Source organism: Dermacentor andersoni, chromosome 6 (genome assembly GCF_023375885.2).
Source record: "Dermacentor andersoni chromosome 6, qqDerAnde1_hic_scaffold, whole genome shotgun sequence".
Lineage (NCBI taxonomy): Eukaryota > Metazoa > Arthropoda > Arachnida > Ixodida > Ixodidae > Dermacentor > Dermacentor andersoni.
In genome coordinates, this window is record NC_092819.1 from 67,445,454 (window position 1) to 67,472,405 (window position 26,952).

General features: G+C 46.4%; 1 protein-coding gene across 3 annotated transcripts in view; it reads right to left on the reverse strand.

The window, feature by feature from the left end:
* PolZ1 (DNA polymerase zeta catalytic subunit) overlaps positions 1 to 26,952 on the reverse strand; it is a 164,189-nt gene that overhangs the window by 52,132 nt on the left and 85,105 nt on the right. For 2 of the 3 annotated variants that reach the window (XM_055066363.1, XM_055066362.2), the window contains 6 exons: positions 17,415 to 25,753; positions 14,744 to 14,815; positions 10,656 to 10,954; positions 7,492 to 7,675; positions 5,289 to 5,401; positions 4,085 to 4,226 (listed from right to left, as the gene is read on the reverse strand). In XM_055066363.1, the coding sequence (XP_054922338.1) occupies positions 4,085 to 4,226; positions 5,289 to 5,401; positions 7,492 to 7,675; positions 10,656 to 10,954; positions 14,744 to 14,815; positions 17,415 to 25,753 (9,149 nt within the window). The remainder of the gene's footprint in view (positions 1 to 4,084; positions 4,227 to 5,288; positions 5,402 to 7,491; positions 7,676 to 10,655; positions 10,955 to 14,743; positions 14,816 to 17,414; positions 25,754 to 26,952) is intronic. The other variant, XM_055066364.2, reaches the window with a different exon arrangement.

Sequence of the window (26,952 nt, forward strand, 5' to 3'; positions counted from 1 at the left end):
GCGCATCAAGAAAAGCTCGCATCATGGCACGCAAAGCACTGATGTAACAGATGCTACAGCTACTGTATTTACTCGCATAATGATTGCACTTTCTTGTCAAAAAAATTTATGCAAATTTAGGGGGCGATCATTACACGGGTTAAATATCCCGCGAAGAGAAAACAATTTTTTTTTTTATCTCGCGTTTGCTGCAGGATGACAACAGGTCAACAAGTAGGCGGCTGCCGCTGTAACAGTGTCGGACACCAAAACAAAAATGGCAGCCGGCGGAGCAAGCCGAATGCGCCAAACGCGATTTTTTTTCTTCTCGTGAGTACATTATGCGCATTGAAACAGTTTCTTCCGTATCAGTAACGAATAACATCGTTACTATCAGCAAGTTTGTGGTAATAACGTAGCCATGACCACTTTGAGAGGACAGAAACAGAGATGGACACACTTAGCTGCCAGTGACAGAAACCCATGGCAGGCCCTCTGCGGAAACTGCGGCATTTGTCGTCAATACTATCTTAATACGGCACGCTTCCGCTAAGGGTGGGCGAATATCTTAGCTGTGTTACAAGCATCGGCATATGAATAGGGCACACTTCTAACGTATCAGTGTAAATGTGGCTACTATCGTTGTCGCTCGTGATTTGTTGCATGCCCACGTGTGCAGATAAGAAGAATCGAAAAGCGCCTTTTTTGTTGTTGTTTAGCACAACCATTATAAAGCCTACAAATAATAAAGCCAAGGCAAGTTTGGTTGTAGCTTTCTTTTCATGGAAGTGCGGAAAGTGATGAAAGGAATGAAATGAGGCATCTGCTTAAGAATGTTCGGTGCGTGCAGACCGCTTCGTATGTCTTGAAGAGTCATTCGTGTAGAATTCAACAGCATTCGACATATGGTAAGTGCAATCATCATTAGCTAGACTTTGCACACGACATATCGCTGTGTCAAGTTCGGCGTGCGGGAAAGGAAAGAAAACGAATTTTGACGACAAGATTCAGGGGTGCGATCATTACGCGAGTGCGATCATTATGCAAGTAAATACAGTAAATGCCGTGTGGAATGGTAAATAAAGAATACGGTAAATGCCGTGTGGAGCAGACGGCATCTTTCACAACGTGACGGTGAACACCATGTGTATCTTTTTCAGACAGCCGTCCTCTGCTAGCTGCTTGCACTGGTCCGAGCAAAAATCTGCTGACAGCTCCGAGAGTCCGCGGACAGTTTGAGACTTCCAGACCGTGATAAACAAGCACGATTCTGGCAGCTCTCAGACTGGCGGGCGGAGCTTCCGAATCCGAGAAAAATCGGATGCGGCACAGCAGTCCCAAGCGGTCCGGGACGGTCAGGTACTGATAATCAAGGAGGCCCAGTGTTCAAAACCAACCGCCGGACCAACTATATCCGTCCTGGTCTTCTATGAACCTCTTTGATGACAACTTGGGTGACTGGATATGTGCCATTGGGAAAGTGCTGCTTCACAATGAGATTTTTCTCAGATGTTCAGTGGAATCACGCTTGCGTTCCATGGATACCTCTAGGACAGCAACCCAACGCATTAGCAGGCTGCGCCACAAATGCACTGGGTATTCTTGGATGCCACACGTGGACTTCTTGGCAGTGCCACTGGATGGCGTGGCATGTCCAGGAAGAAGTGAACAGGCAGTGGCAATACAGGGACAGGAAATACCTCGGGTAACAGAATATAAATACCTTGGTATATGGATAAACGAAGGCAATAGATGTATGGAAACACAGGAAAAAACAATAACAGTGAAGGGGAAGAGAAATGCAGCCATAATGAAGCACAGTGCACTATGGGGATACAATAGGTACAAGGTGCTCCGAGGCATGTGGAAAGGTGTAATGGTTCCAGGACTTACTTTTGGAAATGCGGTTGTTTGCTTTAAATCAGGGGCACAATCAGGACTCAATGGGAGCCAAAGGTCAGTGGGTCGCTTCGCATTGGGCACTCACGGGAAGACTGCAAATGAAGCTGTGCAGGGCGCTATTGGCTGGACTAGTTTTGAAGTGAAGGAAGTTCACAGTAAAATTGATTATGAAGAACGGCTGAGGAATATGGAAGAATGTAAATGGGCTAGGAGAGTGTTGAGGTATCTGTACAGAAAAAAACATTGATTCACAGTGGAGGAAAAGAACTAGGAAGCTTACCAGCAAGTATGCGGCCTGTTGGGTGGGCAACACAGCAACAAAGAATGTCAAGCGGAAGGTCAGAGAGGCTGAAATAATCTCATGGGTGGCCGCAATGGAAAGGAAATCTGCCATGAGTAACTAATCAAGAGGAAAAAACGAAATCAGGAAAGAAACAATTTATGATAACTCCAAGGGAAGCCCATTACTTTTCAAAGCGAGATCAGGATGCCTTAGAACACGCACCTATAGAGGGAGATATAAGAAGGAAGAAGAAGCATGTGCTTGCTGCGGTAAAGCTAGGGAAACGACGGAGCATGTTTTATTAGAATGTGAAGACATCTGCCCAGCGGTTGATTTAGGCACCACTGGCCTCCTTGAAGCCCTTGGATTCAGCGAGAGTAGTGTAAAAGTAAACATCTCCGCAATAGAGATTAGTAAGAGGCGATTGGAAGGTTGGTGGAAGAAAAGTTGAGAAACAACAAAAAACTGAGACATACAAAAGCAAAGTTCGCAATAAGGTCCTCACACTATGTGCTTGATCGCAGAGTCGTAGACGCCGATGCACAAAATGCTTAGCCGCGGGTGTGAGGATTGCGTGCACAATGTGCTTGGTAGTGAAGTCCACATCGCCGATGCTTGGAATGCTTACCCGCAGGTCTTACACATTCATGAACGAAAGGGTCGGCCACACTTCTGTGATGTCCGCGTGGTGACTGTTTTGACAATCATCAAGATTACAGTGGTCGAGATGTCGAAAGCTTGCGAGGTGCAAAGAGCAGATGACGCTTCTACGAAGTAAATGCCGAGCCAATGGCGAAGCGCACTGGAGCCACGTTGCAGGCACGGACAATTGGAGACTTCGAAACGACCTTCAAGCGACACTAAAGCGAAACAATAAACCAGTTTAGACTAATAAAGCATTGTTTGAGAACCCTGCAGGCAGTCATTTCAAAATAATAGATTCATTATTAGATGAGAAAATGAAGGTCAAAGTATAAGTATTTGAGTTTCGCGCAGAAACCCCAACGCCGGTACGTCAGTGTGACGTCAGGGATTCCAAAGTATGTTTTCGCATTTGGGCCACATTGGCTGAGTAAAGGTTCCCGAAACTTGCTATGTTTAATATTTGCTTCCTTTAGAACACAATGTAGTCAATCTGTATAAGTGAGTAGGCCCTAGAGGATGCCATCAAAATCCATGACGTCACAGCGACCAGGTGCGGAAACTTCAAGGAGGCGTCACCACCCGTCTTTCGCTCTTGCGCTTTTTCTGGCTTACCAAGCGTCTTAGTATGGTAAGAGTGCCGTATTTAGTGTCGTAGAAAGGTAATTTACAGATGCAGAAGAAATCATTTTTCTCTTTAGTGTCCCTTTCAATCATTGGCTTTTTGTGCACTTGATTCTGCGTCAAGGAGATGGCTGAAATGGCACATTCTCCAAAACATAAAAAAATGCACTTTCTGAAAAGCCCAAGATGACGGCGCACAACTGCGCCGTTCCAGAGATATTGCAGCTTGAAAAACGCCATTTTGTCATGACTTCTGCGAAAAATTTCGCCATCTTGGCTGATGCAACAAATTTTTTTAGAGCTCTATTTGGTTTTTCAGTCAAGATATTTCTAAATCAGATAGAGAAAGAGTTGCAGAAACTGAAAATGTGGTTTAGAAAAAATTAATATTTTTGGCCATTTTTCGCAATGCAAAAGCCGTGTCCGCTCCCTTAAACATCCGAAACAATATGTGAAGCGAACAACACGATAACTATGTGTTGCATTTCTCACATTAGGAAACGCAAAACAAAATTATGGGAACACTTCCAGAAGCAGTGCCCCATGCACAGTGGTTTGGTAGCTTTGCCATCATAGCTAAAAAATGTTGTCCACCAGCACAACAACCTGCCGATGCCCCTTGCCATTCCCAGGACGTCCAACAGTGGTGCCCACCTGCGATCCTCGGCTGAGCACCTCAAGGAACTGGATGCCAAAGATGCGGGCCATCTGGCTCGTCTTGCCAAACACATTCAGCTCATCGAGCAGCTCAAGGTTGCCACGGGCACGCAGGGCATAGTGCTCCACAGTCCGCCACCTGCGACCATCCCGGAGCGGTGTGAGAATCAAAGCAAGTAGCAGACGTGCCCACAAAAGCACTCGTCACTGACAGGACTCGTATATCTATGCAATTTTAGCAGAATGTAGATCTCATTCTTCATATGCAGATGCAAATGGCACCTATTGCTGCCATTTGCCGAATTGTGAATTGCCAATTTTGCAGATTTCCTTACATCGAGGTTTGACTGTGTTACCCATCATTTCCATGGTGGCTGAGCCATCATGCTTAGAGCTCCCATAAACAATAGTGCCACAGATATCTAATTATTTTTGTTGGAAACTCTATGGCTGCCTGCTTCCATGCTGCTGAAGAGGCACACTGGCAAGACGAGCAGGCAAGCCACCCCAGTAAATCAGTATCACAGAAAAGCAGTTCTTAAAAATTTCTGCAATTAAGGACCCTTGAGCCACTCACAGGCTTTTAAATACCCCTTTTGAAACAGCTCTATCCCAACATGAACATGTAGGAAAAAAAAACTGTAATTCAGCGATTCTACACACTCTAAACGCACTTATACTGCAACAGCCTTTACTCATCTAACCACATCCACTGACCACAATTGTGTGCAAAACTCCTGCAATCCCGTGCAATGTCGTTTAACCGCATGTGACAACAGTGTTCAGCGGTGGTGGCAGCCATATCATGATTACAACAATAGCAGCAGCTTGCCAACACTTTGCCGATTGACACCAAAAACAGCAAAGAGCCATCTTTCCAACAGCAATGCTGAGAACGACTGCTGTGCTCAGAGCTCTGTTGCAAATGACTGTGGCACCGAACATCAGCTATGGTGCAAGTTACACGTCGGCCACAGCCTACAACCACTGAGAAAGGAGATGCTGCATGCCTAAAAAAAAGGTGTGTTGATTTCACACTCATTTGAAGACTGTCAATGACAGTTGAACACTTACGCAAAGAACTTGCAAAAGCTCTAAAGCTGCGTGTGATGAGTGCTTTGCTAACTGTTGCACAGCTCTCATAACACACTCATCGTGAACTGTTCTCATCAACTGAAGTGTCGGGCAGCAGTGAGCTCACCTGAACAGGTCCTTGCTGAACCATTCCGAAAGCAGGCGAAACGAGTAGAGGGGCACTCGCCGATGCATCACGTTGTAGTAGGTGTTCTCAAAGGTGTAGATGTTCAGTGTGACCTGCACACACGAGCCAAACACTAGCAATCGTGAAAATATGGTGGAAGAATACACGACGCTACAAGATTTCCTGCTACGTGGACTTTTACAAAACAAAACACTCCTTCAGTGCACTTTTCAAAGTGAAAAGGTAATTTTTTCTTGCCAGGCAATGGCTTATCAAGAATTTTATCTCGTTAGCTCCGTCTCAACTTTGAATGAATAGGCTGCTCAATTGTGATGCCACACTTCCACTAGGTTTAATCTATTCAGCATGTCAAGTAAAGTGTTCAAGAGTGGGGCATGAAAGGAGCACACAGGTTGACAAGTGGTGCAACACTGCGGCATCTGTCTTTACGGCATGTTTCCACTAAGGGTGGGCGAATATCTTAGCTGCGTTACAAGCCTCGGCGTATGAATAGGGTACACTTTTAACGTATCAGCGTAAACGTGGCTACTATCGTTGGTGGCTACTATCGTTGCCGCTCGCGATTTGTTGCGTGCCCACAAGTGCAGATGAGAAGAATTGAAAGGCGCCTTTATTGTTGTTGTTGACCACAACCATTATAAACCCTACACATAATAAAGGCAAGTTTGGTTGCAGCTTTTTTTTAGTCATGGAAGTGCGGAAAGCGATGAAAGTAATGAAATGAGGCATCTACTTAAGTATGTTTGGTGCGTGCAGACCACTTGGTTTGTCTTGGAAGAGTCGTTCGCTTAGCATTCGACAGATGGTAAGCGCGATCATTATTAGCTAGACTTGGCACACAACATACCGTATTTACTCGCATAATGATCGCATTCGCGTAATGATCACACCCCTGAATTTTCTCGTCAAAATTCGATTTTTTTTATTTCCCGTGTAATGATCGCACCCCGAACTTGCCGCAGCGATATGTCGTGTGCCAAGTCTAGCTAATAATGATTGCGCTTACCATCTGTCGAAAGCTACGCGAACGACTCGTCTGCACGCACCAAACATTCATAAGTAGATGCCTCATTTCATTACTTTCATCACTTTCCGCACTTCCATGACAAAAAGAGGTACAACCAAACTTTCCTTTATTATGGGTAGGCTTTATAATGGTTGTGGTCAACAAAAACAAAAAAGGCGCCTTTCGATTCTTTTCACCTGCACTCGTGAGCACGCAACAAATCGCGGGTGGCAGTGATAGTAGCCACGTTTACACTGATACATTAAAACTGTACCCTATTCATACGTCGACACTTGTAACACAGCTAAGATATTCGCCCACCCTTAGCGGAAACGTGCCGTGTTGGGATAGTAGTGGAGACAACTGCCGCAGTTTCCGCAGCACGCCCGCCATGTGTTTCGATGTCACTGGCAGCTAAGCGCGCCCATCTGTTTCTGTCCCCTCAAAGTGGACATGGCTACGTTATTGCCGCAAGCTTACCGATATTAACGATGTTATGCATCACTGATACGGAAGAAACTGTTTCAATGCACGTAATGTACTCACGAGAAGAAAAAAAAATCGCGTTCGGCGCGTTCGGCTTGCTCCGCCGGCTGCCATTTTTGTTTTGGTGTCCCGCACCCGCATCCCGCAGCAAACGCGGGACGAAAAAAATTTTTTTTTTTTTTTTCGGGAAATTTAACCCGTGTAATGATCGCACCCCTGAATTTGCGTCAATTTTTCTGACAAAAAAGTGCGATCATTATGCGAGTAAATACGGTATCGCTGCGGCAAGTTCGGGGTGCAATCATTACACGGGAAATAAAAAAAATCGAATTTTGACGACAAAATTCAGGGGTGCGATCATTACACGAGTGCGATCATTATGCAAGTAAATACGGTAGTTGGTACAGATTCATTCCCCTAACACAATGCAAACAATCGACGACACAGAGAAGACATACAGTACTTGTGTTGTCGTTTTCTGTGTGTTTTTTCTGTGTCATTGGTTTGTTGACGCTGCATTAGACAAAGGATGAAGAGTACACAAGCACAGGCTTTGGCCAATCGTTTATGCTGCACTTTTGCACTCAAGGAATATTGCAACCAGCGCCCTTCAGAGCAATTCTTTATAAAAGCAGGGCCATCGCCTCTTTACAGCCACCGAAGATCAGTGGAGCATCGTCCTCAACAAACCTCTTTGCGCAGGATCCGCCAGACACTGAGCAGGATGCGCCCTAAGACATCCTTGCGGCCCGGCGGAGGTGGTGCACGCGACAGCCGTGCATACAGGTCCAGGTCCAGTTGCTCGGCCCGTTCAAACAGGTAGCCCCAGGATGCCCTCTCCACATCATACCCCAGCAGGACATCAGGGTCCCATCTGCACAGAAGACAACGCAAACACCCTCTTACATCGAGCGACTGTCTTTGCCACACCGATCATCTGTAATTTCTGTTCCGTGCCTAGAAACTCCACCCTTTTCACCACCTACACCTGCCCTTCTCCACTCAAGATAACGAAGTGCACTACAACGGTCACTATGCCATGGGGTGAAAGAGGTCAATGTGAAACAAGTCAAGCAGTATTATCAGCTGTTTGCTATTGTGACGTGCAGCTGATGAATGTTGTGTGGACCTCCACAATGCTTTCCTTTTATTTTTATTTTTTTTATTTTTTTACTGCTGCCCCCACCCCTTAGCAAAAATGTGGTTGCAGCAAACTGAGGACATCCCTACTTATTAGGTGCTTTGGCATGTTACATAGGAAATATTCACAATAGAAACAGGCCAGAGCTGCAGTCCAGAACCACAGCTTACTGGACAAGTTTTTTAAGGTACAGGCTCCTTTCTGCAGCATATCACCCAAGAAGAAAGCCAAGCGCCAGGGCAAGGCATGTTTCTTCCCATATGGTCAACTGGTATTTTGCTCAACGGCATGAAAGAAAGTGCAGCTTGATGCAATTTTATTGCACTTTGTCACAGAATAACTTTGTAGGAGGACATGATGGCAGCCAAAGAGCCGTGCCCACATTCCTACCCTTAATTCAGGAGAAGAGCGAAGGCGGCAAGCGGAGCGGCGGCTGCGGCGGCGACCAGCGTGGCCGACTCCGTTCCTGAGGCTTCTGTTTCAGGAGCGAAGGAGAAAGACAGCTGACCTGAATCGACGCCAGAAAAGAACTGCAAGCCATGGCTTCGTGTGCCACGACCAGGCACCGTCTTTCTTTTCTTCTCATGCGGGCGTGCGCTATCCGGTTTCTAGGCCCTGCCCAAGGGCTGCAACTTTATTGGAGCTGCCTCATGACAGTGCTCCATTGGCACATCTTCTGGGGATGGCAGCGCTCACTTTGAACCTCTGACTCAAAGCAGACAGTAAGACCCAGTAGAACATGACCTTCGGGATCACAAGATTGTCCGACACTGGATGTCCTGGTGATCAAGACGATCACCAGTACGTGCAGTGTCCAGGATGATCGGCACACCAGATCATTAGAGACACAATGCGCTTTAGGCAACTTGAATTGCAATGCATTGATGCTAACTAGCACACGCCGTTTCGGAGCAGCTTTTGGAACAGCCAAAAATTTGTTTCAGAGCAGTAAAATTAATTTCAGAGCAGATTTGCTGAAGTTATTGCAAACTCTCCATATTATAAAGCCTTCTGCAGTTCTAGTACCAGTAATTTTGATAAAGCCAATGCCAGCTAAGCAAACGGTTGCTTGCCTAGGTCATTTGTGTGCTCTGGTAGATACAGTTTTTGTGAAATAGAGTGGGGAAACAAAAATGGATTTCTTGATTTGACAGTTTACGTATACAGGGTGTCCCAGCTAAGTTTAGCCAGAGTTAAAAAATATGCAAATGCCACCTAGCTAGGCAGAACAAAGGTAATGCTGTTTGCTATTGCTTAAAGATACTTTTTCATTATTTCATATTTTTCATATAATCTGCTGATCTGAAGATATCCTGCATGTTCTAAAAGTCACAGCTTTTACCTGCAAGGTGTCACCAAGTTAGCTTGCCTACAGCCACTCAAGAATCGATTTCTTCAATAGACGACAGCCGACAGACGGCCTTGACATTGCATTAGTGCTAATCACTAGGGTTAATATTTTCTGATACAGAAAAACCTCGTTAAACCGTACCCGCTTAAACAGTAGTTTCATTTCAAAAGTAGTAAGGTCAAATCCCCGACTCAGCAGCCATTGAACATAATGTGTTTTGTATCCGCATAAACCGTACCAGCGTATTGAGTATGCATCGGTTAAAACGTAGCATTTCAACTTTTCGTGGCGCAAACACGGCGGTGCGTCTTCATTGGGCAGCCTGGCAGAACAACAAGCCTCAGAGATCGGAACAACGGCCTCCAAGCACCCTGTGCGTTTGCGCGTGAAGCCACGTCAACATCAACATCATTTCGACGCCGTGCCAGAGAGCATTATGGTGTCGTGCAAGCGAGGACTCGCGTCATGCCGAAGCTCCGATAAAAAAGGCGCCGGGTGCTCAGCATAGAAGAAAAATTGGACATTGTCTGTGCTATCGAACGTGACACGAAGAAGTCAGCGCTGGCACGCAACAGGGATCTGCTGTTGACTACGGTGTGTGGCATTTGCAATGCGAAGAAGTTGCTCGGCAGCACTGCTGCGACCCGGACTTCTGCAGCACTACTGCACGCGTGCACGGAGAATACGTAACACCAACGAGGAATCTGCCACGCAAGTGTTTGCTGAGAAGAGGGGGCTAGCTGAAAAGCTGACATGCAGCTTCAGTAAGTTTGAAGCCGCTGTCGTCGTGCTAGGCCACCGCGGCATCAAATGAAAATAACACTTTTGTAGCGCAAAGAGAATAAATACTGCATGTTTTTTTCCCCTTTCATCACACTCTCTCTCAGTTCCGTTTTCGACAGGTAGGTGGGCGATCTCATGCTATTTCGGCTAAACAGTAATACCGTTTAGTACGTACTTTTTCAGAGCTCCAGCCAACTACGGTTTAACGAGGTTTCACTGTATATCTAAAAAAAATTCCACACATAGCAAGCTGATATCTGCTATAATATAGCACAGATTCCTTGCAGTGAAAATGTATATAAGGAATTTTTTTTGTTTTCTTTGTGAAAAGCAACAGTGATGTTTTTATATACTTTTCTTACAAAACTTCTGTTTACAAATTTTTTTTCATGTTCTTTTTGATAAACATGTTGTCTGGGAGTAGTACTGTTGAACAGTTTCTTCCTCTGCAGTTTAATGCTATACACTTTAGTATCACGCATACTCTGTGACAGGAAAAGACATATTTCCTAGACTACCCAAAAACTGCATACCATGCCATCTGATTGCATGACAGCACGATGCAGTCACTGTGTTTACCTGTGCACCAGGTCGACCAAAGCATGGAAGAGGTCCAGCTCCGAGCGCACGACCTGGGTGCGAAGCCCAGGGGTGGCCACGCCCGTGCGGCGTAGCGAGGTTCCTGCAAGGTCTTCAATGTCCGCCAACCGGGGATCTCCAAGCACCCAGTGCATCACGCCCGCCTCAAGAGGCGCATCCGTGCCATGGCCACGTGCACACCAAAGCACACATTGCACGGGGTCATGTGCCGGGTCCGGACGGAGGTCGCTGCGCGACCGCACGTGCATCTCCACGCTTAGCACTGTCAGCACCCGCTCCTGCGTACCACAAGACCAGAGAAATAGCTCTGCGATATAGGCTAGCAGTTTTAAATCCTGTCTGTTGCAATGTCACAGTTTCTAAGCAACCACCACAGTTAGTTTAGTTAGTTAGTTAGTTTGAAGTTAGTTAATTAGCTAGTTAAATTGATTGATTGATTGATTGATTGATTGATTGATTGATTGATTGATTGATTGATTGATTGATTGATTGATTGATTGATTGATTGATTGATTGATTGATTGATTGATTGATTGATTGATTGATTGATTGATTGATTGATTGATTGATTGATTGATTGATTGATTGATTGATTGATTGATTGATTGATTGATTGATTGATTGATTGATTGATTGATTGATTGATTGATTGATTGATTGATTGATTGATTGATTGATTGATTGATTGATTGATTGATTGATTGATTGATTGTGTTTAACATCCCAAAGAAACATAGGGGCTGTAAGTGACACTGTGTTGGAGGGTTCCAGGCTAATTTTGCTTGCCCGAGGTTCTTCGACAGCCAATCCAATGCTTGGAATGTGCCTTTATCAGGGCTTGAAATCCTTTTTGTTAGAACTTGCCAATCAAGCTTTGTGTTGGAACTAAGCGGACATAATGTGAAGGCCCACTGTGCCATTTGATTCTGCAGATTAAACATACTGTATAAGTGTGACTACCCTTCAAATCCTGAAGCAAATAGTTCTCACTCTAACAAGTGCTGCCACCTCGTTTCCTACCTGCATGAGGGGGCTGGCCCTAAAGAACCGAGTTGGGCTTGGGTGTTCAGTGTCGTGGCAATGTCCTTTGATCCAAAACTCTCTAATTTGATGCTACAACTCTTAACAAGCCATTTCAGATGCGATTCCACCACAAATTAACTAAAAGATAAAAAATTAGAGCCGCAGTCTCCAGCCAACCTTATCTGGAGCTGTAGATGTCTTCTGCATGTCCAAACGGCATCTACACCGTGAGATTGCTGGTGCAAGTTAACCGACCGCGATGCAACAGGCGCACCACAATACATTTTTCTTTCACTATTCAAACACTTATTGCACAATGACAGAAGAAAGAACGGACACAATGAAGTAAAAACTATATACAGGGTGTTCAAAAATCGAAATTCCTTAAACATAGTTAACTTGCCATCATTAAGCCATTTCCTTGGTAATGCTTTTACCACAGAAGCATACATATTAAAATGACCCAAGGTAATAGTTAGACAATTATACAAATTAGACTAAGTTCTTAACTGAAAGAGCCAGATCAGTGATCCCAAAATGCAAGACTTGAAGCCAGTCATTTGAAGGTTCCATAACTAGTTCTAGATATGCATTATTGCATATCTAGAACTGCTAATTTCTAGAGCACATAATTAATTCTGGCCAATTGCAACCGCAGGACTGAAATTGAACTAACAAAGAGTGCAACTGTCACATCCCCACCACGAAAATGGTGATTGTTTACATGGTGCTGTTGCATGAACATGAAACGAGCGACTTTATCAAGCCACAATCTGTCTCATTCTCTCTCTCTCTCTCTGTGCGTGCTTGGTTTTTCACCCCATGCACGCACATACACACGCACATATACATGCAAATATGCACATGCACACAGGCCTGCATGCATCTGCACGTGTATTTGCACATGTGTATGTGCATGCATGGGGATCAAAAACTAAATCAAGATAAATTACAGGCATGATAACAATGTACTATGATGAGTCTATTTCTTTCCCCCATCCATATACATATTTAAAACTTGACAAGAAAAATTATGCAGATTCCACGCACTGTGGGAATCGATGTAAGCGAAGCTTTCTGTGCTGTTTGCTTTGAATGACGATAAGTAGCAGCGACATCAACGACGAATGTTTAATTTCTTCAACGTTTAGTCCAACACAACAGTGACGAGTTAATCTCAAACGGTACCTTGCGTGCACCACCGCTGTTTGTCTGTGTAGTACATAGAACACACAAGGGGAGTTCTTTGCTTGAGGCATTCTTGTGAGCAATACTTCATAATCTCTGAGAGGATTGAGCAGAGTCACTGCCTCACATGGCACATCGCATCGTAGCAGAAGTATGAAACTTGAATAACATGGCCGTATGTGCCAAACCACAATTGGATTATGAGGCACACCGTAGCAGCAAACTGCGGATTAATTTTGACACCGTGGTGTTCTTTAACACGTCCCTAAATCTAAGTGTACGAGCGCTTTTTATTTGGCCCCTCGAAAGGCAGCTGCCGTGGTCAGGATCGAACCCGCAACCTCAAGCAATGCCACAGCCACAAAGCTACTGCGGCGAGCAGTAGCTTTGTGGTAGTGCCTCCATGCAGTTCTGCCTCTGCACGTCCTGCATAAGTTGTCCGCTTGACATATTTTCGTGCTGTTTACTTTTTAGAAATAGCACAAACACACTGTACCATACCTTAAACCCAAGTTTATGCCGTCTGTCCGCAACCGCTGTCATGCCTAGCCCATACCCTTCAGTCACGAATTATGATCAACTGTCTATAAATCTGTGAAATTTACATAATTTTATGCCAAGGTGCAGTAGACTCCATAGAGAGCAAGTCAAGGTGGGAGGAGAATGACTCTGTGCATTTTACAGAGACCCATCATAATTACATAGCAATTAAATATTCCTTTAATTTACAGTCAGTCATGCTACGTTTCTTCATTAAAGATACTGAATCACCCGCTCGCATTACATGCAAAGGGTAATTCTTGGGTGCAAACATTACAACAAGAAAAAAAAATATTTTGCAATAACTGCGGAAGCGCCCCACTTCAAACATCTCGTCAAACATGGTAGTGCCTCCACTAAAGCAGTCGTCTGAAGCATTACATTTCACTCGGAAGTGAAATGGGTGTACTTTAGGAAAGCAGAATGTACAATGTACTCAAAGCTTAATGTTTGTTGTCTATTCCTTGCAACTACTGCATAATAACGGCAAAAATAAGTTGCGTCCACAAACATGTGCACCGTGACTGAAGGGGCTATAGTAGCGTTTCCTTACCTTTTCGCGTCGCTTTTTCCCTATTTCCCCTCTCGCTTCCCCCCACACACACCTTGTATGGGAACTGCGAGCGAAGAGTGGCAAGGCTGTTAGTCACTCATTTTGCGACTGCATCGGTTCTACCTAGTCTCTGCCTCCTCTCCCCCCTCCACTCCACCATTTTATCTAGCTTCCCTCTAGACTTGCACATTAGTAGAAGGGCAAGCAATGCAATTTCTGCAATGCTTTTGCGGGGCGTCACGGATAATTACAGCTGTCATGAGGCTAATGTGGCGATGCCCAGGGAGCTCCAGAGGGCATTGTGCACATTCGACGCAGCTGCAAAGGTCCAAACGAGTTTCTCACATCGCCTTTCCTCTCTGCCGCGCTCCTGTAATGTATACACACACTATTAACCGTCCTCCAATGCGGTGTGGCAGACAGCAGTAGCAGCAGCAGCAGCAGCAGTGACAAAGTCGAAGGGAGAGGCAAAGAAAGCTTCGCTTTAGTAAACAATTGGCTGCTTTTGCTTTGCTGTGTCCACTGTCATCCTTCACTGCCTATAAGGTATGCTTACATAACGTTAGAAAAAAAAATAATTCGCAGCAACCGGCCCTGTTCCTCACACAAAGCTGCAAGCCAGGTGCAATTTGGCACTGTCCCCCATTAATGTCAGTGAGAGAGCACAGGGTGGATGCACAGAGGCCTTCACCAGTCTTAAAAGAGAAGTTGATCTGGGCCATGTCTGAATGACGGTACGTAAGCATGCTAGACGGTCTCTCACCGTGTCTGCAGGTAGCCTGGCTCCACTGAGGGCAAAGCGACCTGATGGTCCATCCAGTTGTGACGTGCTGGTCTGCAAACAGTGCCGATAGCAGGCCATTAACCCTTTGGCTGCCAGACATTTCAGGTGTTTTTCAGCCTGCTGTGTGCTAAAGGTTTTCCCAGAGTGCATCAAATTTGATGCACTCTGGGAAAAGTACGATTTCTAAATTCGAATGCTGTTTACCATTGGTGATATGCTGCTGAACATGTTACTAATTTCCTAAATATAAAAATTTCCAAGAAAATTAAGACATGCTAATGAACAATCTTAAGATAATCAGTGTTCAACAAGCAACATGGTCTTTTTGTTGCTATCATTTTAAGAGACAAAGTAATCAAAATTAATGCCCTCTAAATCAGAGAGCATATGAACTTGCTGAATTTCTGCATCACTAAAAAAAAAAAGACACGGGCTTCTTGCACCAGTCTGCATTGTCTGAAAACAAGAGAGGTGAGCAACATAGACAGATACCTTAGATAAGCTTTGAGCAAAACGGGAACAAGGTAAAAGTGGGAGCCAACTTTTCAACAAGTGGACTTGTCTTTTTCAAAGCAACAGTATATATAGTTAGACATAGTATATATAGTTAGGGTTATTCTAAAGGCATGCTTTCCTCAGCACAGTATATACAGTTAGGGCTCTTCTAAAGGGGAGAGGCCCCTTCTCCCCTTTAGAAGAACCCTAACGATATATACTGTGCCGAGGAAAGCACATGTCGCCTTGAAAAAGACAAGCCTACTTGTCGAAACATTGGCTCACGCTTTTACCTTGTTCTCGTTTTGCTCATCGTCTTGAATTTCCATCTGCTGCCTTCCCTGTGCTTTCCTTAGATAAGTTTTACCACACATTTCTTATAAAAAACGAAAACCTGCCACACAATGTCCGTTTAGTCACGTTCCGTGCAGATGGCACACAACCAGTCTACAGATGCTTCTTGTTTTGTAGCCGAATTGCCTCAGAAAAGACAGGGTGCGCATTGGCATTGAGACAATTATACCCTTGTAGGGGCACTTAATAAGTTAAAGAAAGCTTAGGGAGTTTTAATGCGATTAGCATTCTTTGCCTACTTTGGCAACTTCATGTACCTACCTATCTATCTAGACTCATTATGCCGCTCTTCCCAGTGACTCAAGTTGTCTACTAGCTTAGGCCAATGTCTTACCGAGCAGACATGAGCCAATGGGTACTTGCCAAGGCAGACAACTTACACTTAAGAATTACGTAACATAATCCTTAAAATCTCTAGCAATAATCAATTTCCCATCACCAAATTACATAGGGCTACTAAGCACGAGGTAGCGGGATCGAATCCCAGCCACGGCGGCCGCATTTTGATGGGGGCGAAATGCAAAAACACCCGTGTACTTAGATTTAAGTACACGTTAAAGAACCCCAGGTGGTCCGAATTTCCGGAGTCCCCCACTACGGTGTGTCTGATAATCAGAAAGTGGTTTTGGCACATACAACCCTATAATGTAACTTTTCTTAATTATATAGGCACCACCATTTGAATGCTAATTGCATCAACGTAGATAGTCATACCCAAAGGATGTTTTCTGCCTGATTTTTTACATTGTGAACCTAGACAGTAAGCTATGAGAAATGGACGTAATGAAGGTATTTTCGTGTCGGATGCGACTACGTTATAACAAGGTTTAACTGTAAGTAGCTGAACTTGCGAGTTAAGTGAAATCAAAGCTAGGGGTCACAGAGACGGGGAAAGGACAGCGTCGGTCTTTGTGCTGTCTCCGCATGAAATGCGATGTTAGCCACATTGATACACTAGGCAAGTGGCAAAGCCCCACCTGCAGAATGTCACATACGGCATTTCAAATCCCACAACAAAATCTTTACATACTTCGTATCCCAGGATATCAGTTAACTGCACAGCAAAAGTACACCTTCAATGTGCTGTGCTTAGCTATGCCTAATTCAGCTTTCTTGTCTTTTTCTGAACACATCTTTAAGAAATTACCTGTGACAGATAGTGGTTTTCCATCTTTTCAGGTAGATTTTTGGAAGAGGCATAAATTACCTGCTTGACGAATCTCCAGATACTTAATGAAAAATACCTGCTAAATAACTTTCCCGACTATTCCCCTTAGGTTGAACGTTCCATTTTAAAAAATTTAAACCAAGCAGTACTCAAGTCACGTCGCTTCACAGAAATCCTATGACCAGCACCACTTTCGAGATACCGAATGTTAAAATGTGCTATGAAATACACCGGGCACACCAGTAATCACTTTCCCAAAAGCATCTCCCTAGCAGCGAGAGACCCTCATAGCTGGAAAGGCAATGCATTTTTTACCACAACCCATGGTAAGAGATTTAAAAAGTCGTGCTAACCTTCAAATTTCTGCTAAGCAGACGACTTACTACTGCTCAGCATTCAATTTGCAATGATAGCATATGCTAAAGTGAACAATTACAAAGCTGATAAGCAAATGTTTAATTAGTTAAGTGGAGGTTGCCATTTTTTCATGCAAGTAATCTCTGCCTCATTAACATATAATCCATCTGAAAAGATCGAACTGCACTATGTGCTCCATGAAATTTCTGAAAATCTGTTTGAAAAAGAAAACACACCAAAAACATAATAAGGGATGAACTGTTCTGACCAACTTACCTCATGTCGTGGGGGTGTGCTTGGCGGGGACACCAAAAGCATGGTTGGGTCAGGCGAGGCGTCGGAAGGTGGCAGCTCACGGATGCTCACCACATCATCGTCTGGACTGGGTGGTGGCCGCTGACGGGTTGGTGCCAGCAAGGCGACGGTCGGCGCAGATCGTGCAGGTGTCAGCACCACACTGCGGTCACGACAGAAGGCTATACGCAGCTCGGGGTTGTGCTCGAAGTCCACCTCAAAGCACGAGTCCCGTGCAAAGGCCTCCAGTTTGGCCTTCTGCCAGTGGGCCAGACCCCTCAGGCACTTCTTGCGGGCCCGAGCAGTGGTTGAGCCACAGTTGTTGAAATGTGGGCCACAGGTTGGTGGGGGCACAGCTGGCACGAGAGCAACGAGGCCTTCATTCGTGAGTGAGCAAGCCTTGGTCAGTTCTCCAAGCATGATGTCACCCGAGGGACAGAATGGTGGCTCCTCCTTGTTAGCCTGAGGGCGCTCATCAGGTTTCCGCTTCTCAACCACACCATCTTCAGAGAGCCAACGGGTAGAGTCAGGTGGTAGGCTGAAGCAGTCGGCGTCCAATTCAGGGAGTGGAACCTCAGAGTCCAGTAGGCACTTGATGGCATCCGGAAGCTCCCCTAGGTCAAGGACTTGGTCTAGCAGTACATGTTCCTTGCCCATGTCAGTTGGCGGCAGTGGTTCCCTCTGGTGGTAAGAAAGTGACTTCTCCGTTTGAAGAGGCTCATTGCATTCGTCTTGCTGTTGCGTGCCACCTCCTGCCCGTTGTTCCTCTGGACTGTCAGGTCTCCTCTCCCGATTCTCGCACACCTGGACCTGGTTGTCAAAGGCTCGAAGATCGCTGTGGAAATCTCTGGAAGACTTTGAGGTCTGTTGGTCATGGCCCGGTGACTTTTGTAATGAAGAAGGTTCAACAGCTTCCCCTTGCTTTTCTCTGTCTGCACGCTGTGTTTCTGCTTTGTTGGAGCTACCCTCACTGTCCTTGCTCTTGAAAACCTGGACATCTCTACGGGAAGCCTTGGAAGACTTCGAGGCCTGTTGGTCACAGTCCGGTGACCGTTCTAATGAAGTATCAACAGCTTCCCCTTGCTTTTCTTTGTCTGCATGCCGTGTTTCTGCTTTATTGGAACTACCCTCACTGTCCTTTCTCTTGAAAACCTGGACATCTCTGTGGGAAGCCTTAGAAGACTTTGAGGCCTGTTGGTCACGGCCCGGTGACTTTTCCGATGAAGAGGGTTCAAGAGGTTCCCCTTGCTTTTCACTGACTGCAAACTGTGTTTCTGCTTTGTTAGAACTACCCTCACTGTCCTTGCTTTTGAAAACCTTGACATCTCTGTGGGAACCCTTGGAAGAACTTGAGGCCTGTTGGTCACGGCCCGGTGACTTTTCTAATGAAGAAGGTTCAACAGCTTCCCTTTGCTTTTCTCTGACTGGGCGCTGTGTTTCTGCTTTGTTGGAACTACCCTCACTGTCCTTGCTCTTGAAAACCTGGACATCTCTGTGGGAACCCTTGGAAGAATTTGAGGCCTGTTGCTCACAGCTCGGTGACTTTTCTAATGAAGAAGGTTCAACAGCTTCCCCTTGCTTTTCTCTGCCTGGGTGCTGTGTTTCTGCTTTGTTGGAACTACCCTCACTGTCCTTGCTCTTGAAAACCTGGACATCTCTGTGGGAACCCTTGGAAGAATTTGAGGCCTGTTGCTCACGGCTCGGTGACTTTTCTAATGAAGAATGTTCAACAGCTTCCCCTTGCTTTTCTCTGCCTGGGCGCTGTGTTTCTGCTTTGTTGGAACTACCCTCACTGTCCTTGCTCTTGAAAGCCTGCACATCTTTGCGGGAAGCCTTGGAAGACTTTGAGGCCTTTTGGTGGCAAATTGATGACTTATCTGCTGTAAGAGGATCAGCACTTCGGTCTTTCTTTCTTACAACTAAATGCTGAGTTTTCGAATCTTTAGCGGATTTTTCAACATGTTGGTTGCGAGTGTCCCGGCTATCTTTGTGCAAGGTCTTGGAGGACTTTGATGTTATCTTGACAGAGGAAGACAACTTGTCCTCTGAAAAAGGCACGACGTTTCCCTCCTGTTTCTTAGTTTTTACATGCTGAGCATGTGACTCGTCAGTCTGATCCCTGGAGTGCTGGTTGCCAGAGGCCCAGAGATCTTTGCGAGAAGTTTTGGAAGATTTTGAAGTCTGTTGGTCTGAGGCAAGTGCCTTCTCCATCGACACAGGTCTAACACTTCTGTCTTGCTCTCGTGGGCTTTGGTGTTGAGCTTGTGAATCACTGGGTCTTCGTCCACTGCTCTGGCTACTAGAGGCTCCAACATCTTTGTGCAGGGACTTGGAAGGTCTCGAGGTCTGTTGATGACAGGCAGGCGACTTTCTCACTGAAGATAGGCCAACACTTCTCTCTTTCTCATCAATGCCTGTGTGCTCATCTTGTGAATTGTCACGGTTTACATCCTGCTTGTCTCCAGAGATTTCGACACGTTTGCAAGGGGCTCTGTTATACTTTGAAGCTTTCTTGGCCTTACGGTACAACATTCCAATTGCACTGTGGGCATCAATATCTTCCAGTCTTTCAACTGCCACTCGTAATAATTTTCCAGCAGCTATCGCAGCATAGACATCTTCGTGTTCTCTAGAATCACTGCTGATCTCATTTAGTGCAACTGCATCTTTATGCTGCTTAGACTCAGAGTCAATCCCACTAAACAGCTCCATGCTCTCTTCAGAGCCAATGTTTTCGACAAAGTTCTCACTCGCAATGAATTCCATGCCCTCACTATCGATGTCACCGACACAATTGTCACTGCCAAAGCCTTGAACAAGGTCCGCAGGGCTAATTTCAGCAATATCTTCCTTGGCTACCTCCTCTGTACATTTATTACCACCAGTAGGCTCCGAAAAACTTTCACTGCCCAGATCTACCATACTACTGTCACTGCCAAAGTTCCGAAGAATTTCCTCACAGTTAGTATCGGCAAGGTCTGTGCTAGAAATCTCAAAGTGTTCTTTACTGCTAGTGGCATCTGAGCAACCTTCACTGCTGATTTCCACAACACAGTTCTCGCCAGTGGCACTGTCAGCACAGTTTATACTACCAACATTTCTAATGCTGCTTTCACAGCTTTTGTCAATGGAGCTTTCTCTGTATACACTCTCAACCTTTCTCTCACTCCTACTTTTTCTGCTTCCATGCTGGATAGAATTTTCATCAGCCACATCCTCATGAACACTCTCTTCAGTGCTGACACTGTCAAAGTGTCCAACGAGTTCTTTTTTGCCCATGTTGCCAATGCCATTTTTCTCACTAACATTCATATTATGACAGTTCATCCCACAGTCAGACACACGGTTTTCAACGGTATGGTCAATGCAACTTTCACTACAGTCCACTGAAACGCTCTCCTCAGGCGATGGAAACAGCTCTATGGAGTCATCCCTAACCTCATCAAGCAGGATCCACTCTGCATCGGCATCAGGGCTTAGGCATATGAAGTCATCGTCAACAGATGACACTTCAGCAGCGTTGATGGAGCCAACAGCACTTGGCTGCTCAGTCGTGGTCGGCTTGCTGCCAGCACAGATACGAGATGAAGGTTCACCCTCAAATTGAACATCATCACTAGATGCTTTTTGGGATTCATTTCCCTTCTGTCCACACAGACTAGAGACCAGTTCAGGTGTCCCAGTCACATTGGCATCTTGCTCAGCGCAGCCCTCTGTCACTCCCTGACCCAACTCAATAGACCAGCTTAACTCAGTCATGAGCTCAGTGACACTGCCATCCTGAACAGCATGGCGGCTGTCCAACAGTTCAGAGGAACTTTGTTCAATGGGACTTGTCATGCAAGGTCTGCTTAGCACAGAAGCTGAATTGTTGGAGCTTGAACTAGAGCTGTCAGAACCATTGCCCAATGGCAATGTGTTTAATAGTACTTTGTTTGGAGGGGCATCAGTGCCAACCTTGTCAGAAACATTAGGCTTAACGACTGGTTCAGAAACGTCCACTGTGCTGGCAGAAATGATAGGGCAGTTTCCTTGCACAGAGCCTCCAGGTACAGGTCCATTTGAACCTGCATGCAGGTCAACATTCGCCGAAGTATCCGCAGGAGCAAAGTCACTACTAAATGCTGAGCCACCATTCCCTTCTTCAGGTACTACAGGCTCAATGGCTGTGATTACCTCAGAGACAGGAAGGTTTCTGCTTACAGGGACATCAAAAGCTGCTACTTCAGGCTGGCACTGCCTGGTGCGCAGTGATGAAGTTTCCAATTCTTCAGTAGCAACAAGATCTGTGTTTGCAACACTCACACTACTAGGCTGTATCATAGAATCTTCTGGACCTGGCTTGGTCACTGCACAGTTTGGCACAGGCAGTGCTGGTACCAATTCAGGGCTGTTCTCTGCTCCCTTATCAGCGCCTCTCATCAAACCACCGGCATCAGCTGCTTCACTTCTATCCGATGACACGACTGACTTTGCACTGCCAGATTCTTTTTCAACGATGGGATTACTGCTACCTGACAGTTCTTTAGGGTGCTCTGCTTCAGGTTCATCATTACCGACGCACTTCTGGATGCCTTCCTTCTCAACAGAATTGGTAATAATACTTGACGAAGATCTTCGCGGCGAGTCACTGCTCCCTGCTGCTTCGGACAAGTTAAATGCTGCAGACGGTCGTGCCACATTGGATTGCTTGCTGCCCACACTGCCGTCACTTGAAAGCTCACTAGGTGGTGTAATCGTAAGCCTCTCATAGGTGACGAGCAGTTCCTGTATCCCAGGGTCGTGAGCTTCAGGGAGGCCTGCTCTCTTTCGCGATTTGCTCGAACGTACTGGCAGACCTCCCACTTCCCGCCTGTCTGACGATGCACTCGACCTGGAAGTGCTGGACATTAGGCGGTTATGAGAGTTGACTATTTCAGGGGCACCAGAGTTGGGAGCGCTGATCCCCTTATCACCCATGCCACTACTCGTCACCTGTGAGCCGGAAATTACTTGCCTAGTCATGTTGCAGTCGCTGACAAGCTTGGCAGTGTTTGGACTTGTGCTGTAGGTAGTGCCAAATGACAAAACGCAGGGGGTCATCGTGTCAACGGTGACTGTTGAGGCAAGACCTATGTCAGAGCCTGGTGGGGGGGTGCTTGAAGTATCAGCAACAAAGCAGCTCTCATCTTGTAGCTTTGGGTTTTCAGGCTTTTCTTTGTTTTTGCCTTCCTTACGAATCTTCGTTCTAAGAGCCAACTTGTTAGCAGAGATTCTCGACGAGACGCGCCCTCTTGCTTCAGACTTGCTAGATTTAGCTGCTTGATCCACTACCTGCACAACAGGATCGGTGCCCAGTTCGGCGGCATTCTCATTTTCAGTGCCAAGGCTTAACAATGCGTTAGAATCTTTCACTTTGGAACGGCTGGGCTTTATGGCTAGTTTTGAGCTGCTTGTTTGTTTCCCCTTAGCAGTTTGTTTTCTCAAGTTTCCCTCTTTAGGCAGACTCGTTTCAAGCAGCTTGCTGCCCCCGACTTCACAACTGCTAAAACTTGTGACCGACTCCAAACTACTTGAACTTGTGGCACTAAGTTCCTTTGATGATAGCTTTCTATTTGCCAGCTGGCGTCTCGTACGCCTTGTAGTTGGTTGCACAGTGTTCTCGCAATGTGCAGTGCTATCAACTGATGCTGCATCTGCTGCACCTTGACTGTCAGGGCTAGAAAGTAGTGGCCTAACAGAATCTGTCCTCCTAGGCCGGCCCCGCTTCGAAACTGGCTTCACATTTCCAGGCTCCTCAATAGCATCAACATCACTGCCTGATTGCAATGTTCCTAGAGTAGCATGAGGGGCTCCCATTTCCATTCTACTATTGCTACCACACAGCTGATGATTATCTATAGTTCCAATTCTAGCAGGGCCACTACTTAGCGCTTCAGGGGATTCAGTTGGTTTGGAAGCAATGGAACTGGCAGCTAGCTTTGCTCTTTTAGTGCCAGCATCACTACCTGACCGAGTGCTTTTCCTGCTGGGCAAGCCATGTGGTGCAACATCAGAAGAACTTAACCCTACAGTTGTAGGAGACATCTCGCTCAACATAGCTTTGGGACTTTCCAGCTCTGTTTCAGATGCTTCAGGTGTTATGGTGTTTGACATGCTCTTTCTAGAACCCCGGGGCCTCAACACTGCACCAGAATCTGCCACCTCAGAGCTCATGGCGTGAGAGGTTGGAGTGTCCGGCATGTGGGCTGCCTCAGAGCTTTCCAGCTGGGCTTCAGGTGTCACAGTACTCAACTTGCTCTTCCTAGATCTTTTCAGCCTCAAGGCCACACCAGAATCTGAGTCCTCCGGCCTCAAAGGTGTGGCAACAGGCTCAGCAGCATCCGGCATGTGGACTGCTTCAGAGCTTTCCAAACGCGCAGCGGGTGCTTCAGGTATCACTGTGCTTGACTTGCTCTTCCTGGAAAACTTGGCCCTCAATACAACACCATTATCCGCCACCTCAGAGCTCGAGGGTGTGGCGTCAGACTGGGGAGCGTCTGGCACAGTGGCTGCTTTGCAGCTTTCCAAGTGCACGGCAGGTGGGTCAGGTGCTGCAGTACTTGACTTGCTCTTCCGAGAACTCTTAAGCCGCCTCGACACAACACCAGAGTCTGCCACCTTGCCACTCAAAGACATGGCAAGAGGTGTTGGAGCATCTGATATGTGGGCTGCTTCAGAGCTTTCCAAAGGCGCAGCAGGTGCTTCACGTGTCACAGTGCTTAACTTGCTCTTCCTGGGACTCCTGGGCTGCCTCAGAACGACACCAGAATCTGCAACCTCGGAGCTCGAAGATGTGGCAAGAGATGTTGAAGCATCTGGCACGGTAACTGCTTCGGAGTCTTCTAAATGTGCAGAAGGTGCTTCAGGTGTAGCAGTACCTGACTTGCTATTCCTAGAAAACTTTCCTCTCAATGTTGCGCCAAGATCTGCCACCTCAGAGCTCAAAGGCGTGGCAACAGGCTCAGGAACATCTAGCATGTGGGTTGCTCCAGAACTTTCCAACTGCGCGGCAGGTGCTTCAGGTGTCACGGTGCTCAACTCGCTCCTCCTGGAGCTCTTGGGCCGCCTCAATACAATACCAGAATCTGCGACCTCAGAGCTCGAAGGTGTGGAAAGAGATGTTGGAGCGTCTGACATGTGGGTTGCATTGGAGCACTCCAAATGCACAGCAGGTGCGTCAAGTGCCACGTTGCTTGACTTACTCTTCTTAGAAACCTTGTGCCTTGATGCTATACCAGGATCTGCCATCTCAGAGCCCAAAGGTCTGGCACCAGACGTAGGCCCATCTGACATCTGCCTTCCAACAATGGTGCTGCTCGATGAATCGCTAACACTGCCGGTTGGAGGGCTACCAAGATCTGCAACACAACTTTCAGTTATAGACCTGTCAGGACTGACAAAGCCAACTACACGAGGAACTTGCCGAGTGCTGGTGGTAGAGACGACTCCATGCTTCCCTTGGATACGGATACGACAGATGATAGATGGCCTGCTACCACTCACTTCAAGATCACTGGACTTGCCTACTAGGTGCGATGATGATGACAATGATGATGAGGATGCATCAGAATCCGGTACAGTCTCTGTGACTTCAACAGCAAGGCGGCGCTTTGTAGACAGCTTTCTTCCCCTCCGTGGATGTGGAACACGTTCTACAAGAGGCACACTGAGCTCTGAGCCAAGGCCAGCAGCAGCTGCAGCTGCAGAGAGGACTGAAGACTCTACGTTATCCCCAGAGTCTGTTATGCACACCCTAACCTGACCCTTATCACCTTTCTCACCAATATCCCTCTCTCTTAACGTCCTGCCACTAGCAGAGTCATTTACCGCTTTAACCCTCTTGCTGGCCTTCCCAGTTCCGGCCTTAACACGTCTGCTTGATGCCCCGCTGTCCCCTGCCAAAGAGCTGTAAGAAACCCGACGAGTCCGGTGGCCCACCTCTACTGGGTAGACTTCAGATTCCGTATATCCCTCAGCGTGAGGTGACACAGAGCTCACTGAGACAGAACGGTTTCTCAAAGATGAAGTACGCCGTTGTGGGCTGGTACTACCAGCCACACTACTGTCCGTTGAACGGCCACGTTTCCGACGTTGCTTCTGGGGTTCGGACATATCTTCAACCGGGGAAGCGCAACTCTTGCCATGAATGTCCAGCTCTCGCAGTTTCCACCTACGGCGACCCTCTGGCTCACGTCGCTGCTGCCACGAAGCAATTTCCTCGTCTGTCAGGCGTGGAAGCTCGACGAAGCACGGTTTCACGCTATGCTGCAGACAGGAGCTTGTTTCGCCACCTGCACGCGCTGCAAGCACATGCCAACGCCATCTCTACTTAGCTGAAGAAGATAATTCACTTTCACTTCATCTAAACGCATCTACACATGAGAATGGGAAAACCGCTTTACTTTCTGAAGGGATAGTGGGTGTGGCTTCACTTCAAGTATAAAACTAACAGCTGTGAACTGTGTGGACCAGTGACGTCACTTGCCTCCCCAGCACCTGGTGCAGCCGCTCAGCGTGTCACCCCCATCCCCCCTTTTCCTTCCCTTGTCAATCCCTCCTGTGTGTTACACGATTTGTACAGCACACACCCTCAGCAAGGCTGCATCCGGGGCAGTCCAATCAACTCCTCCCTGCCCCCACCCCCCCTCTTGAAGGATGCTACTGCTAGGGGAACCCACATTTTATTTGTGCTCTTACCAAAAATTGTAAAATTTTAGTACAGAATAAGCACGGTGCCTCAAGTTTACAACTACGTAACCACAAAATGAAAGCTGGAATCTCAATACTCGAAACTGCATCAATTAGGCTGCCAAAAGCAGACAAAATCAATCCAATATGCAGATATACAGTGTTGGCACTCCAATATGAACCCAACTTATCTTTATTACAGTGTGTCTGTGTATTAGCATTTGTGTATGATGGCACAGTGTATCTGTTTGTTTGTGCTTGTGTTTATTCGCGGGTCTGTGCATGTGTGACTCTTTGCTATATGGGTGTGTATGTCTGCTTACGTGAACAAATTTTGTGTTATTTACGCTTGTGTATTCATGTGTGCTTGTGGTACTACTTGTGCTTGCATGGGTGTGTTTGTGTTAATATGCCAGTGTGTATCAATGCCTGCGTTCCTTGCACTCATGTTATTTGAGCACTTGGATGTGTGCTAGAATTTGTGTATCTGCACATTTGCTGGTGTGCTTGTGTGTGCATGTATGTTGTGTGTTTGCATGCATGTGTTTATGCGACTGTTTTTCTGCTTGTGTTTGTGTGCATCTGTGTGTGCCTGTACTCATGTTCGTTTAAAAACGCTTGTTTGTCTTTGTGTGCGTTTGTGGGTGTCTGTATGTTCTGCTTGCATATGTGTGTATGTACAGTGGTCAGCGATTGAAACGCGATACTTGGAGTGCATGGCTGCCAGCGTTTTTCGTTGTTGTTGTTTCTTTTGCCATTGCTGGGTGCTGGGGACACCGAGCTGATGCATGTGTTGTATACAATTAAAGCG